The sequence below is a fragment of the Pholcus phalangioides genome, unplaced genomic scaffold (genome assembly GCF_987345545.1).
Source record: "Pholcus phalangioides strain wild (caught in Gottingen) unplaced genomic scaffold, Ppha-v1.0 ptg000017l_1, whole genome shotgun sequence".
NCBI lineage: Eukaryota > Metazoa > Arthropoda > Arachnida > Araneae > Pholcidae > Pholcus > Pholcus phalangioides.
Window position 1 is genome coordinate 22978284 of NW_028301610.1, and position 13596 is coordinate 22991879.

The 13596-nt window shown below is 31.7% G+C and overlaps 1 protein-coding gene across 7 annotated transcripts in view; it reads right to left on the reverse strand.

Annotated features, from left to right (window-relative positions):
- The window catches only part of LOC149072557 (bromodomain adjacent to zinc finger domain protein 2B-like), a 339679-nt gene that overhangs the window by 142152 nt on the left and 183931 nt on the right, over positions 1 to 13596 (reverse strand). For 6 of the 7 annotated variants that reach the window (XM_089247421.1, XM_089247419.1, XM_089247418.1 and 3 more), the window contains 4 exons: positions 13220 to 13331; positions 4136 to 4237; positions 3586 to 3760; positions 3012 to 3104 (listed from right to left, as the gene is read on the reverse strand). In XM_089247421.1, coding sequence (XP_089103547.1) covers positions 3012 to 3104; positions 3586 to 3760; positions 4136 to 4237; positions 13220 to 13331 — 482 coding nt within the window. The remainder of the gene's footprint in view (positions 1 to 3011; positions 3105 to 3585; positions 3761 to 4135; positions 4238 to 13219; positions 13332 to 13596) is intronic. The other variant, XM_089247420.1, reaches the window with a different exon arrangement.

Genomic DNA, 13596 nt, shown 5'->3' on the forward strand with positions numbered 1-13596 from the left:
TTTTGTACCCACCTAAAATTTGCCACCCCCCCCCTCAAGTTTGCCAACCTGGGCAGTTGCCTCCTTCACCCCCTCTAGTTCCAGCCCTGATATGGTTATGCCAGATGGCGATATATAAAGGAAAACAATGTCTCTCTCTGGAACCACTAATAATACTAGTGTATTACAACTGTAGTTAATGCAGCTTTTTAATGAAGAAGTAAAGCCATTGAAAATTTTGGAAGGGCTTAAAAATATTAGGAAGAGGAAAGGCGGGGATTAAAATTATTGTGGGGAGTACACCAGGTACTCACTATAATAGAAAATACTGCTGTTCTAAAACAATAAAGCAACGGTGGCTGTGCCACAACCATGAAAATATTATGAATGGAGCATGATTTTTATGGCCTATGAATCTTGAAAATATGCAAGGATTTATGGCCTATGAATCTTGAAAATATGCAAGGATTTATGACCTATGAATCTTGAAAATATGCAAGGATTTATGACCTAAAAAACAGGACAATATGCAAGGATTTATGACCTAAAAAACAGGACAATATGCAAGGATTTATGACCTAAAAAACAGGAAAATATAACCTTAAAATTTAAAAATATGACCTTATCATTTTCCCCATTATTTCATGTCTTATTTTTTCAGTTATTGCTCTCTTTATCTTATTAAATTAAAAAGTAAATATAAAATGCATCAATTTACCATTTTAATTAAAATTCTCTCACTAGATTCAAATGAAAATCATGCCTACATTATGAACAATAACTGTTTTTTGGCAAGTTCTAGAATCACACTGAATATTATGAGTCATATGTTAAAAAAACTGCTATTTTTTTCGTTCCTTCTAAGAAATATTCGAGGAAACTACTTTGCAGAGGTTTTTTTTTTCTTTTTTTTGAAAATTTGATAAAAATTACTAGGTGAAGCAATAGTTGAAGAAAGCTGTCATAAAACAGATATCTAATTTTTGCAATCTTGATTGTTTCCAAAGATGAATTGCAAAGATTGCTGTACATTAAATTGGTTTTGTGCTGGAACTTTTAGCATGTTTAACAGAATAAAATACAGTGGTACCAATGATCCTTCTTCTTTTACACAGAGCACAACTTCGGTCTACCATCATTGGGCAATTTACTGCAATTTTATCTACTTTCTGATGTGAGTTGAGCCAAAAGTATGTGTATGTTCTATACTTAACTGATATCTGATATACCTAACCATCTGCATGCATATCTAGTGTTATGCATGAAGTTAGTGCTGCCATCTGTGTTTCAAATTGTGAGTGAAGTGTAATGGTTGAATATTTGTACGGTTGTAGGCAGGGCTACAACTAGGGGAAAGCAAGGGAATGGTGGCCTGAGCACTGGATTAGGAAAGGCACCAAGTTTGCTTTTTTATCATTCAAAATTACGAGGAAGGGGTGCCAAATAGGTACCCACTTGGCCCAGATGACAATGTCAAATTTTGTTTTTGGTTGCAGCCATGGTCATAGGATCTGATGAGGGACTTTTCAATGGGGAAATTGGCTAAAATTTGCTGGAAAATGACAGAAAACCAACTTCAGCCAACCACCACTGCAATCCCTTACAACGCCCACCTGGTCAACCAAATCTGCCTCTCCTGACAAAAATCTCTGTATTTAGGAATTATTGAAAACAATGAATACAAAGATTGAGTGTCTGAATGAATAACATCTTTGAAAAGCTCTTGGCGAGCCGTTCAGAAACATAGCAGAAGGATCCTCCAAGAACAAAAATGTAGCCACTGGGAATGCAAAAGTTTCATTCACTGCAAGTGCATAACTACATCTCTGAAGAAAATGCCTACAGATTAAAATTTTTGATGACAAAATAACCAAAATATATGACCAATTGCTTGAAAATTCCTAAAATACGACCAATAGTTCAAAAATGCTAAAAATAAGATCAAGAGCCTGAAAATGTCCAAAATATGAGTTGTCATAAAAATCCAAGCCCTAGTTATAAATATTCTTCTAACACAATTGATACGTTTAAAAAGAAGTATGATAAACATATTAGGATAAATTGAGAAACTATTCATACTTAAATAAGGCAACCATACTCCTTTTCATGGGCAGTGTATTATATAGTATTAATTATTAGTTTTTCTTTCGTGATATATGCTTTTATATCGGGTTGCTACATTTTGGTTATATTTGACATTCGTATTTTTTATGGCCATCTTTTTTCAGCTACCTCAGTGGGCAATTTGCCTGTTGTGGCATTTGTATTTGTATAAATAATATAATAAATGAACTAAAACTATTCTTCCTAAAAAAAGAACCCAAAAATATTCTTGTATTGGGCCCTGCATTTGGTAATGGTGACCCTGAGTTTGGTTACCCATTCTGCACCATTACAATACGCAAGATAGACATTCCATCTTAACTTGCAGCTCTGTTCATGACATCCTCCGCAGGATTAAAAGCTAAAAAAACACGTGAGCATTTTGAAATCTCATAATAAAACAGTTCTAATAAGTAAATATCTAAAAATTATTTGATTTCATTCATCACTAATTAAGAAAATTAAAACACATTCATCAACAAAAATCAAGAATGTCCCTTAAAATGGGACATATGATCACCCTATGTAGGGGGTAGGTAATAAAATTTTTGTCAAAAGAGGGATGCACTGCAAAAAATTTAGGAACCACTGCTCTACAGCTATAATTTTCTTTGGTTCATAAAATATCATGACAGAAGTTTCACTGTATTTAGTTTCAAAATGCTTGATAGGACATGTCACTTTAGTTCAGAAAATTGCCAGAAAATTAAAAGTGGTTGATTATTTAACACATCATTTTATTCAAATTTACTGTTGGTGTGAGTGATTATTGTCAAGTTATTTTTTCAAGTGTAAATTGTTTTAAGCTACTTTTTCTTTTGCGTAGAGTATTATGAGGGCAAAAAACAAAATAAATAAACACAAAAGGTATTCCAAACTAAAAATACAATAAAACGAAGGAAATAAAAATACTTGGAATTCATGCAAACCTTTCATCTTCTTTTCATTTCGAGCAGCTATTAATGCCTGTTCTTTTTGAAGTTGTCTCAAAATCTTTAATTCTCTGGCTCTTCGTGACATTTCTGTTCACATGAAGATTTATTTGGAAAAAATTAAAGATATACATTATGTTTTGAAAGTGATTAATTTACTGTACCAATGCTGACTTAGAAATTTGACTTTAGAATGGTAGAAAAAAATTATAGAAGATTGAAAGTTTAAATAGTGTTTCTCCTTGTATGCATATCACAAAATTGTAAATCAGAATCAACAACTTTTTCCCCTGGGGACTAGATATTGACAAGTGAAACTACTGAAATAAGCTATAGGAATTTCTTTGTGTAACTGAAAATGCAAGTATCCTTAAAAGATCTTTTCTAAAAAGAAGGGTGTAAATGGCTTAACTTCTTTTGCTCAAAATTTTTCTTATGGTTAAGGATATAAGTATAACGATAATATTATGAACCATAAGTTTTCCAATTTATAACTAATTCAAAGTGATAAATGAGATTTTATTATATGAAACAACATATTTAACCCAACGTGATTAAAAAGGAAAAAAACCTTGTTGTTCAAGCTGGTGTTGCAGCTGTTTTTGTTCCCACTGACGTTGTTGCTCCTCCTGTTCTGCAGTTCTCTGTTGGGTACTTCTTCTATTCTGAACACCTAGTCTACCTTTTCTTGCTCTCACCTCATTAATTCGTGCCACTACTTCTTGTTCACTCAGTAAAGCATATTCCTACAACACAATAGGAATTGGTACACAATATTTGCATTACATTTGTATATACTGACGCATGCAAGGTGCAATCAAAAAAATTTTCTGAACTTCACATAAAATGAAGAGTTTGGGTTACAGAGATACTAAGGATATGTTAAGGAAGAAAGATAGGAGGCCACATGCACCAATGATGTCCATAGCAGTACTGGATGAAACGTATGCTGATGAAAAGCCTTGATGAAGGAATAATGATCCAGAAAATTTATATATTTAAATATAATAACGTAATTCTCAAGTTTTTATGCAATACAAGAATTCAAAAAACCCATGAATTAGTAATAAAGTATAACAGATACCAAAACAAAACTATGAAAATTTTTATTAGATACTCACATCACCTTCTCCAGAGGCTTCAAGGAACTCTCCAACATTTACTTTTGTGCTGAATGTGAAATTATCTCTGCTTATATCTGTGATTCCATTTTTTATTAAGTACTATAAGGAATGAAAATAAAAAGTTTGAATAAGAAGCGGATTTGGGTGTTTAGAAATTTAGTTTGAATGAATAAGCATATATTTAATTTTATATGTTATAAACAGACACAAAAAAGCTATATATATATATATATATATATATATATATATTTTAAATGTTTAGTTTTGATGTAAGTACAAATATTCAACTACAGCAAATGCTCATTTTTATAAAGTCAAAAGAACTTGAAGAATTACAATTAGTTCATAAAATCAAAAGTTTCTTATTGGAAACAATATTCAAAGTAATGGAATATTCTTTGAGACCAGAAGACTGGTTTGTAAAAACATGTGTGGTCATAAATTGGAGGTTAGTTTATACAATTAAGCAATGACTATCACTTTTTAAAAAACATTTTTAGGGAAAATTTTATTCTTTTTCTTTTTTTTCCACTTCATGCTGTGAAAGTTTTATTGAGACATGCAATAAAAATGTGTCAAGATATTTTTAGATTTTTCATCATTATGATTTTATTCAATCCACCCCAGTCTTTTGAATATGATTGAAACTACCATGCACGCACATTGTTATTTCAAAGAGACAATATATTTCATCTGATAGTGCCTATTTCTTGATTAATAGAAGTCAGTTTTCACAGAACTACTATATTTTGAAGTTTCACTACAACATATTTTGAGTGCAATAACCTAATTGAAACTTAGGTAAACCAGTGAAATTCGCTATAACGATACTCAATATAACAATTGTAGTCATTGTAGTCGCAGCGTTTTGAAAAACCATTGGGAGATTAATTCATTTTCTCTTCCTTCCCTATATATAATGTAGTGTGTGTGTGTCAGATTAATTATTTTGGATATCTCTTTCCTCAGGTTGTACCTTTAATATTTTCCAATATTTATTCTTTTCTACATACAGGATGCCCCTGCATCCTTTTTAATTTATAATACATAGAATATATTTATTTATAATTTATACGACATGCAGGACCGTTGTTTATTTATAAGAACCCGGATTCCCGGAAAGAGAGTCCGGGTTTTAATTTATAATACATAGAATATATTTATTTATACAACATGCAGGACTGTTTTTTATTTATAAGAACCTGGATTCCCGGACAGAGAGTCCGGGTTTTAATTTATAATTATTTTTATTATTATAATTATGCTTGTTGGTTTTAGCATTTTTATGCTCGCTCAATCCAGCTCTCATTTATGTTTCCATTTCTCTTGTGTTTCATGATATTTTTCATATTGTTTTCTATGCTGGCGATTTTTTTTTTCGGTGCCCGTAATGTGTCTAACGGTCTTGGCGACTTTTTATGGGGTCGTCGGACATGTTTGGGGCCGAAAAAAAAAAACCGAAAATCGCCAACCTGTCCCTTATACCAAAGCTGTTCCAAAACCTCGAAAACCTCTGCTCTGTGGTGATATTTTTTCCAAATTTTGTTTTGAATTGCTTTTAGCCTATAGTTGAATTCCTCTCAATACAATATGTTATCCTTTACTACAATAAATCCCTCTATAATGATTCTGTTGAAGAAATTTTGACATTGCTATTACAGTATTTTTTATATCTTGCTCAAAATCACATTCAATATCTTTTTAAACTCCTCGTCTGCTTTCTTCCAAGAGTGTCTAATAACATTGGTATTTTGTGCAAAGTGAGCACTGAAAGTATTATTAAAGTTGCTGTGAAGCTTTTTTTTAGTTGTACACAAAAGTGTAATGCTGTAAAAATTTTTACGGAGGCAAAACAAAAACCTGAATTTTATCAACTAATTATTCAAACTTGATTATAACAACATCAAAGATTCCAAGAAATTTTTTCACTATAACCTAGGTGCCATTACAAGACCTTTTTTAGGCATGAAAAATATAATCAAATACAGTGCATGAAGTTCTTAAAAGTACATATTACTTGCAAAAAAAAACAACAGTAAATGAAATTTTATATTTCAGAAGTAACTACACTCTAAGGCAGAATTAGGATTTGAAATTTTTAAGAACCGACATAGAACATTTCTTTCACATTTCGAAAAAAGGCAGACTAAATTTTTAGACTTTTTTTTCAAAATATTTTAAAAACATTTAAAGTTATTTTCCTCCCATCGACTGCTTGTTAGGATTTCACAAAGTAACTTCAAACGCAACCACTGAATCTTGGCATGGCCGATATTTCATTATTTTTGATGAACCATAATCGTTGGGTACCCGTTCTTTCAGATGCATTTGAGTTGCAATCTGTTATATATATATATATAGCATTTCTTTTACTTCCAGGTAGACCGAACTAAAGCATCTTCATACGTATATAGTAAGAGTTCTAGATTGAACCACAAAAAGGTGGCTCTAGGCTGTGTAGCCTATGCAGAAGCATTTTTTTTGTTTTTATGCAAAATTTCAAACTCTACGAGCTTACTTGACTGAATGATTCGCAAAGAAACTGTGATGTTATTTTTTTTAACGAGATCCTTTTTAAATTTGTCAGTGTAAGTAGACATCGTAGAACCAGGATTCGAACCCAGACTTGCACAATTAGAGGCTAGCACCCTAGCCACTGGACCTCCAAGCGATCATCTTTGGTGTATTTCATCTCTCTGGGAACATAGCAGTGAGTTTCGAGGCTATTTTACTGGTACATCTTATACGCCAGAGAGGTATAGAAACTGTCTTACATGAGTAATAATTAACTATAAGGTAAAACCCATGAAACCATGCAGTTGATCTGCTAATGACACAAAAATTTGAGCATATTTAACTTCACATACTTATTCTATAGAACTTGGCTTACTCTTAAATTTTTCATTTTTGTATTGATTATCATACATATTTATTATATTAGTTGGGAATGATAAGGATTTGTTTTATTAATGTGTGAGTCGTCTCACCAGGACACAACCCGAGGACCTCGTGAGAAGTGGATCGGTCTACAATTGGTGAGAGTTAGTATGCAAATCGGTAGGCAGGAGTTTTTAGCTGGTTGAGAGGGTCCGCAGAAAAATCAGTTTGTCAAAGGACCCCCATGATGCTGTTAAAATAGCTCAAGCTAATTTTATAAAAATTACACGAGATGTCATTCCAAAAACTCAGCATTAACGTGATCTCTAGTTTGCAATATTATCAGTTTTTATGTATTCATGCCATCCTTTTGATAAATATCTTCAACTATACAATCAGTCGAAAATAAGCTTAGCTTAATGGTTAATCCGGCCCTGTTAGGATGACCATATTTTTGGCAGAAAAAAAAACTGGAAATTGGAAAATCATATTAATACTAGATACTGCCAATTCTTGCCAAAAAACATCAGTTTTTGGCAAAATTGCCAATTATTGTAAAGGAATACAGCTTGGTGGGAAATATAGCCCTATAGCAAGTATATAGTGACTTAAAATGTATTTCATGAAAATAAAGTTAAACATGACAAATGTGAGAAGTAAATATTTATAGTCACATTTGTCATAAATTGCGCCAATCATGTCTATCCAAATTTTAGTAAAGACTGTGAATTAACACTAGAAGGACCAACATTTTGTTTTATAGAGAAAGACCATTGCTAGTCTAAACAACCAGAGGTTGACTTTCACTATATAGACTTGGTTTTAATTTGTTTTATTTTATTTAAATGAATATATGAGTATAAGTGAGCTATAAAATATGAAAAATGTTTTTGTTGAATAAAATTTCATAATACAATTTTTTATAAAAAAAATTCTTTAGTGCATAAACTGATAAAAACTATCAACTTTCAAAACATTAAAACTTCAGTTGCATTCACACATCACTCTTTTTTCACATTTTTCAATACCTTTTCACATTAGAAATGCATATTCTTACTATTGAAAGTGTGTTGCCTATTTTGTTATTGCATAGTGGGATATGACATTGATGATTCAGTAGTATTTGTTTTTGTCAGAAAAATTCTGATTTCTGAACAAATAAGGTTCTCTTAAGCTTTTAGCTCCAACAAGGAGGAAATAACCTTTCAAGGTTTATTTATTTTTCCTACAAATAAATCGATTATTTATTGAGACTTAGTCAAACGCTTTAGAAAATGTGCATTGGCAATTTGCATAATGATACAGTGATACAATGATATAATTTGCATAATTGATACTCAAAGCGGTTTCTAGCCATCTGATCAATATTATTGACACCATATTTTGTTTTGTTGAAAAACTCAACAGTTCCAAGAATTTTGTTTTATAATACATATATACATTTTGACATTTCAGTGCATAGGATTTAGTAGAAGAATATTTTACTTTTTCTTACCCTGGAAACACTCAATTAGGAGGTCTTTATGTTTTATCAAACATATTTCATATTAAAAGGTCCTTGTTGAATTTCACATGAAATTTCTTTTCTATCTTTTATTGTTATGCTTACCCAGGTAGTATTATCCTGCTTCAGTTTTTCAGCAAGTATTGGTGAAATAAAAAATCATCAAGTAGTCACATTTCTACTAGCTTTCAGATAAGAATCAATGATTTGCACTGCTACATTTTTGGCTAAACTAGAACTTTTTTTATCATTATTTAGTCAGTAAGAATGCTTTCAATTAGCCAAAGCAAACACATCTGTATTAGAGGAAATACAATGCCATGATTTCGCAAAATATTTGTTGTGCATGCAATGAAATTGTTTATAATGTTACTCAAATTCTCAAACTGACCATACAATTTGTTCATTATATCAATAGAAACAATGAACAAATCTTCTTTCAATGTGCTGACTTCTAATTACCAGTGTCCAAGGAATTTAATGACTTTTTCATCAAAAAAGGGTCATTATATCTAAAGTTTGTTGTATTTTATTGATGTTATAAGCGAGGCTCATTACTAGAGCTTGGATTTCAATGTCTGCATATTTTACCATTTTTATATAATAGAGCATATTTTCAAAATTTTAAGTCATATTTTGCATGTTTCATAACTTTCGATAAAAAGTACATTTTTCTCTGCTATTACAATTCTGCTTCAGGCTAGTTTTTTTGGTTCCCAACTCTGACAAGAGCTCTTTCTTCTTGTTCTTCCTTGTTATTCAAAAAGCCTCCAAAACGTACCTCCATCTCGATCAACCTGGGCCATCTACAACCATTTATTAAAGGGTCAAACCTCCGCTGACCAACAGAAATATGAGTGCCAACTGACAATATTAGCAACCTTTTTGGAAAGAATGCACAAGCATAGTGGATGTTGATTGCATCTTTTAGGGATAGGATTTTTATGCACTAAAAATGAAACGTCGTCATTGCTGATTGGTTGCAGTAATGATATTGTATTTTTAGAGCATAAAAATCCTAGCCCTTCTTGGACACTGGTGTGTGGCTGATTACTTGGAGACTGGTGTGTAGCCATCACTAATTCAGATGATTAATCTGAATCAGTGATGGAAACTCACGAAAAATTTTCAATATTCAAGGGAAAAATGAGCTAAAATTGATCCATGTGGGAAATTTTGAGAGTTTTATCAAACAAAAGAATTATTTAAAGTTTTTTTTTTAATTTTTTGCAACACGGGTCTAAAGCTAAATACTGCACTAGATATTTTTACTGATAGATGGCAGCACATTAATTCTGAATTTGTGGGAAAAACTCAAAAGAGAAATTCTTGAGGTAAATTTTGCTCAATGAGGTTACCATCACTACATCTGATCAAGTTTGAGCAGGTTCAGATAAAAATATAGGACCTTAATATTTTGAATTCTTTGAAAGTTATCCTTCTAGTAAATAATTTTTGTATTGATTGTGAGTAATTCATGTATTATTGTGAAATAAAATTTTTAACATGCCCAAAGTAAAGCAAAGGACTTCACAGAATCTGAAGAAATTAGTTTCTGAATATGGTGAAAAAGTGTTCTGTATAGATGAAACAATATTGTTTTTCAAACTGTGTGATACTGAAGTTGTTGCAGAAAGGGAATCCACTGTGCTGAAGCACATCAACACCGAAAAACATAAATGAGGTCTTTAATGACTAGAGGATGAGAAGAAACTGCAACAAATGCTCTTCAAGCAGGCAAGTACAGTTTCAAATAACTCATTATTTTATGAAGAATTGTGTGAAGCCTACATTTCAGCCGATATTCCATTAAAATTCGGAAATTGCATGATTTATTAGAAAAGTACACCAGGAAGTCTTTGCCCCAGACACATCCTCCCTAAAAAAAAATTATGTAAGCCGCTGCTATTAAAATATTATGCAGAATATAAGAGGAATAGTAGCTTCCAACAAAATCTGAGTGACAATAGATGAGACAACAGACTCTGCTGGTTGCTATAAAGGTAACATAATAGTTGGCACAATTAAAGAAGATATCCTTAGAGAATACTTTTTCATCAGTTATGAACATCTATAAAAAGTGAGTTTCTCAACAATTAGCAAATTATTTGATAGAGCATTGAGCTCAGTATGGCCTAATGGAATCCAACACAACAATGTCTTGCTCCTAATATTACTGATGTTGCACCTTACATGATAAAAGCTGCTAATGCACTGAAAGCATTTTATTCAAAGATGGTGCATGTTACGTCTAGCCCATGCATGTCATACAGTTGCTGAAGAAATACATGAACAATTAATTAAGTTCATCAGTTGATTGGATGCATGAAGTAAGTGTCTCTGAAAACACCATCTCGATTGGAAACATTCAAGTCACAGGCTCCTAACATTCCCTTTCTATCTGCTACTTTTTAAACTCAACGGGGGACTTGGATTGAAGCATGTAACTATTACTGTGAGAACTTTTCAGTTGTGAAGGAGATCATTGAATCATTTGATAACAATGAAACAACCTCAATCAAAGTTGCACAGAGAATACTTGCTGATCCTAATATTGTAGGTAAATTTTCTTACATAAGGTCAAATTTTGGTTTCATTTCTGACACAATTACTTCTTTAGAGAAGTCAAGTGCTATACTAGTCAAGCAAATTGATTTGATGAGGGAAGTTCTAAATTGCCAAAATGCAGTGACTGAGAAAGTGGGAACGGCTGTGCAAATAAATATTGGGAAAGTTTTGAAGAAAAATGAGGGATACAAAAAGTTGTGCATAATTGCAGATGTAATATCAGGAAAAACTTTTCTCTGGATGAAATCTCTGTCGATTTTTAAACCAAGCAATGTAACTCTTTTTCCAGTATAGTAACAATTGAAGTAGAAAGGAGCTTTTCAATGTTTCAATCTCTGTTGCCAGATAATAGAAAATCGTTCTCTTTTGAAAATGTGCAGGTGATTTTTGTTGTGCATTGTAACTCTGTGCTGATGAAATAACTTTTGTTCTGAATCCTAAAAAAAAGAACAAATTAAGTTGAATTTATGTCCTTTTAGGTTTTATTTTTGTTGAGACCCAGCATCAATAACTGGTACTGATTGTGTTTTTTTCCAAGAATGCTTGGAGCATTCAACAACTGATAAACCATTGTAAAAGATAAAAAATGTTATGAACCTTGAGAAAAGTATTCTTTAGAAATTGTGGTAAACAAAGTAAACATTCCAAAAATCACTATAGAAGCCTAAGAACTATTATTTGCTGGACAATATTTCCACCATTTTAAACATTTGCATAACTCCAATAAACCTTTAAAGTAGCTTATCATTTGTTTGAGTTCTTTTGTTATATACAGTAATACAAAATTTGGCAGGATCAGCCTGAAATTGTGTAGATTTGTATTAAGAACATATGTACATACACAAACAGAAAATTAATTTTATATATAAAATGTATAGATGTGGTTTCCAAACAAACTACTAGTATTTTAGCATTAAATTCATAAATAAATATCTATATTTTTAGTTTAGTTTCATTTTCTTCCTCTTATAATTTTATTAGAAAGTAAAAACTTTGTGTTTGGTGCATTAACTGTTTAAAAAACTAAAAGCTGTTATTGATTCTCTGATACTCTTAGTGGTTAGTAAAATAAAGATTTTTTTCTTCATACAATAAATAATGATTTAAAATAGCCTAAAATTCATAGACAATTCTCATTATCACATTATTTTGCTAAAACTAATGTTATCTGAGATAGGAATGAAAATTTTTTAGAATATATTTTTTGCTTTATAGGGCATATTTACAGTTTTTAGGGCATAAAAATCCTAGCCCTATTCATTACCATTGCTCTCTATGGAAATCAGCTAGGGGTGCCAATTTTTGATGTTATAGCTGAGGTGTTGTTTCAACCGAGTTTGACTGCAATTATATTTCTTTTACTGTAAAGTTAAGTGAATTTTTTGAAGGTACTAACAATGCAGACATAAAAGAAATGCGAAGAACAGCATAAAATCAGTGGTACATGATGGTCATGTTGCCTCTCGATATAATGATAAACCCTCTACAACAATATATATATATTTTTTTTTCTTGATCCACACAGTATCATTACATTGAAGTTTCACTGTATTCAAAAATTCAACAAACAAAGGTTAGGATGAAAACTTTAGGTTATCAAAGATTTAAAACTTCTCTTATGTTGGAATTTACTTTATACAATCACATTAGACCAGTGGTTCCCAAAGTGTGGGGTCCCAACCTCCTGGAGGGTCATACTGATAAATTAGGGGGGGGGGGGGTTGTGAGAGAATTTCCAAAATGAAACACCTTGATACAGATCTTTCATAATGTAAATAAAAATATATCAAACCAAAATAATGCCCTAACTCTTAACTCAGCTATTTAACATAGATGTAATGTAGATGAAATTTACATGAAATAGCATGTAGATGAAATTTTATATCTACAATAATCAATATATACTCATTCAAAATTAATCAATATACACATGGTTTTTAATCAGCATACAGCAGGTGGGAGTGCATTCACTGTTTTATTTTGAATGTAGTTGATTATGGCAGTATAGGCAAAACAGTGGCAGGGGAGTCGCGATAAGAGTCTTATCAAAAGGAGGGGGGGGGGGCATGGTTTAAAAAAGTTTGGGAAACACTTAACTTGCATATCAATTTAACTGCAAAAAATACTCATACCCTGACAACTTCTGGGTAGCTTTTCAATTTTTTTCCACATGGTGTGTAATATGTTACTTCCCCTCTCACACCAGCCCTGCTGAAACATCTAATTTTTGTCTCTCTTCGCCAGCTGAAAAGAAATATAAACTAAATTTATAATATCCTCAAAATTCAGTATGCTTCATTCACAATAAAAAAGTGCAACATTTTCATTTCCTCACTCATATGAGAATTTTAAGAAAAAGTATGCATGAGAGCAATGTTACTTAGATGAGTACACCGTAGCTAAGAACATTGTTGATATGATAATGTTTTTTGAGGAAATCATACAACTTTGCGAACAAGATAAATGCAGATTTCAACTAGTTTGTTCATGATTAAGTATGTATGAAGAG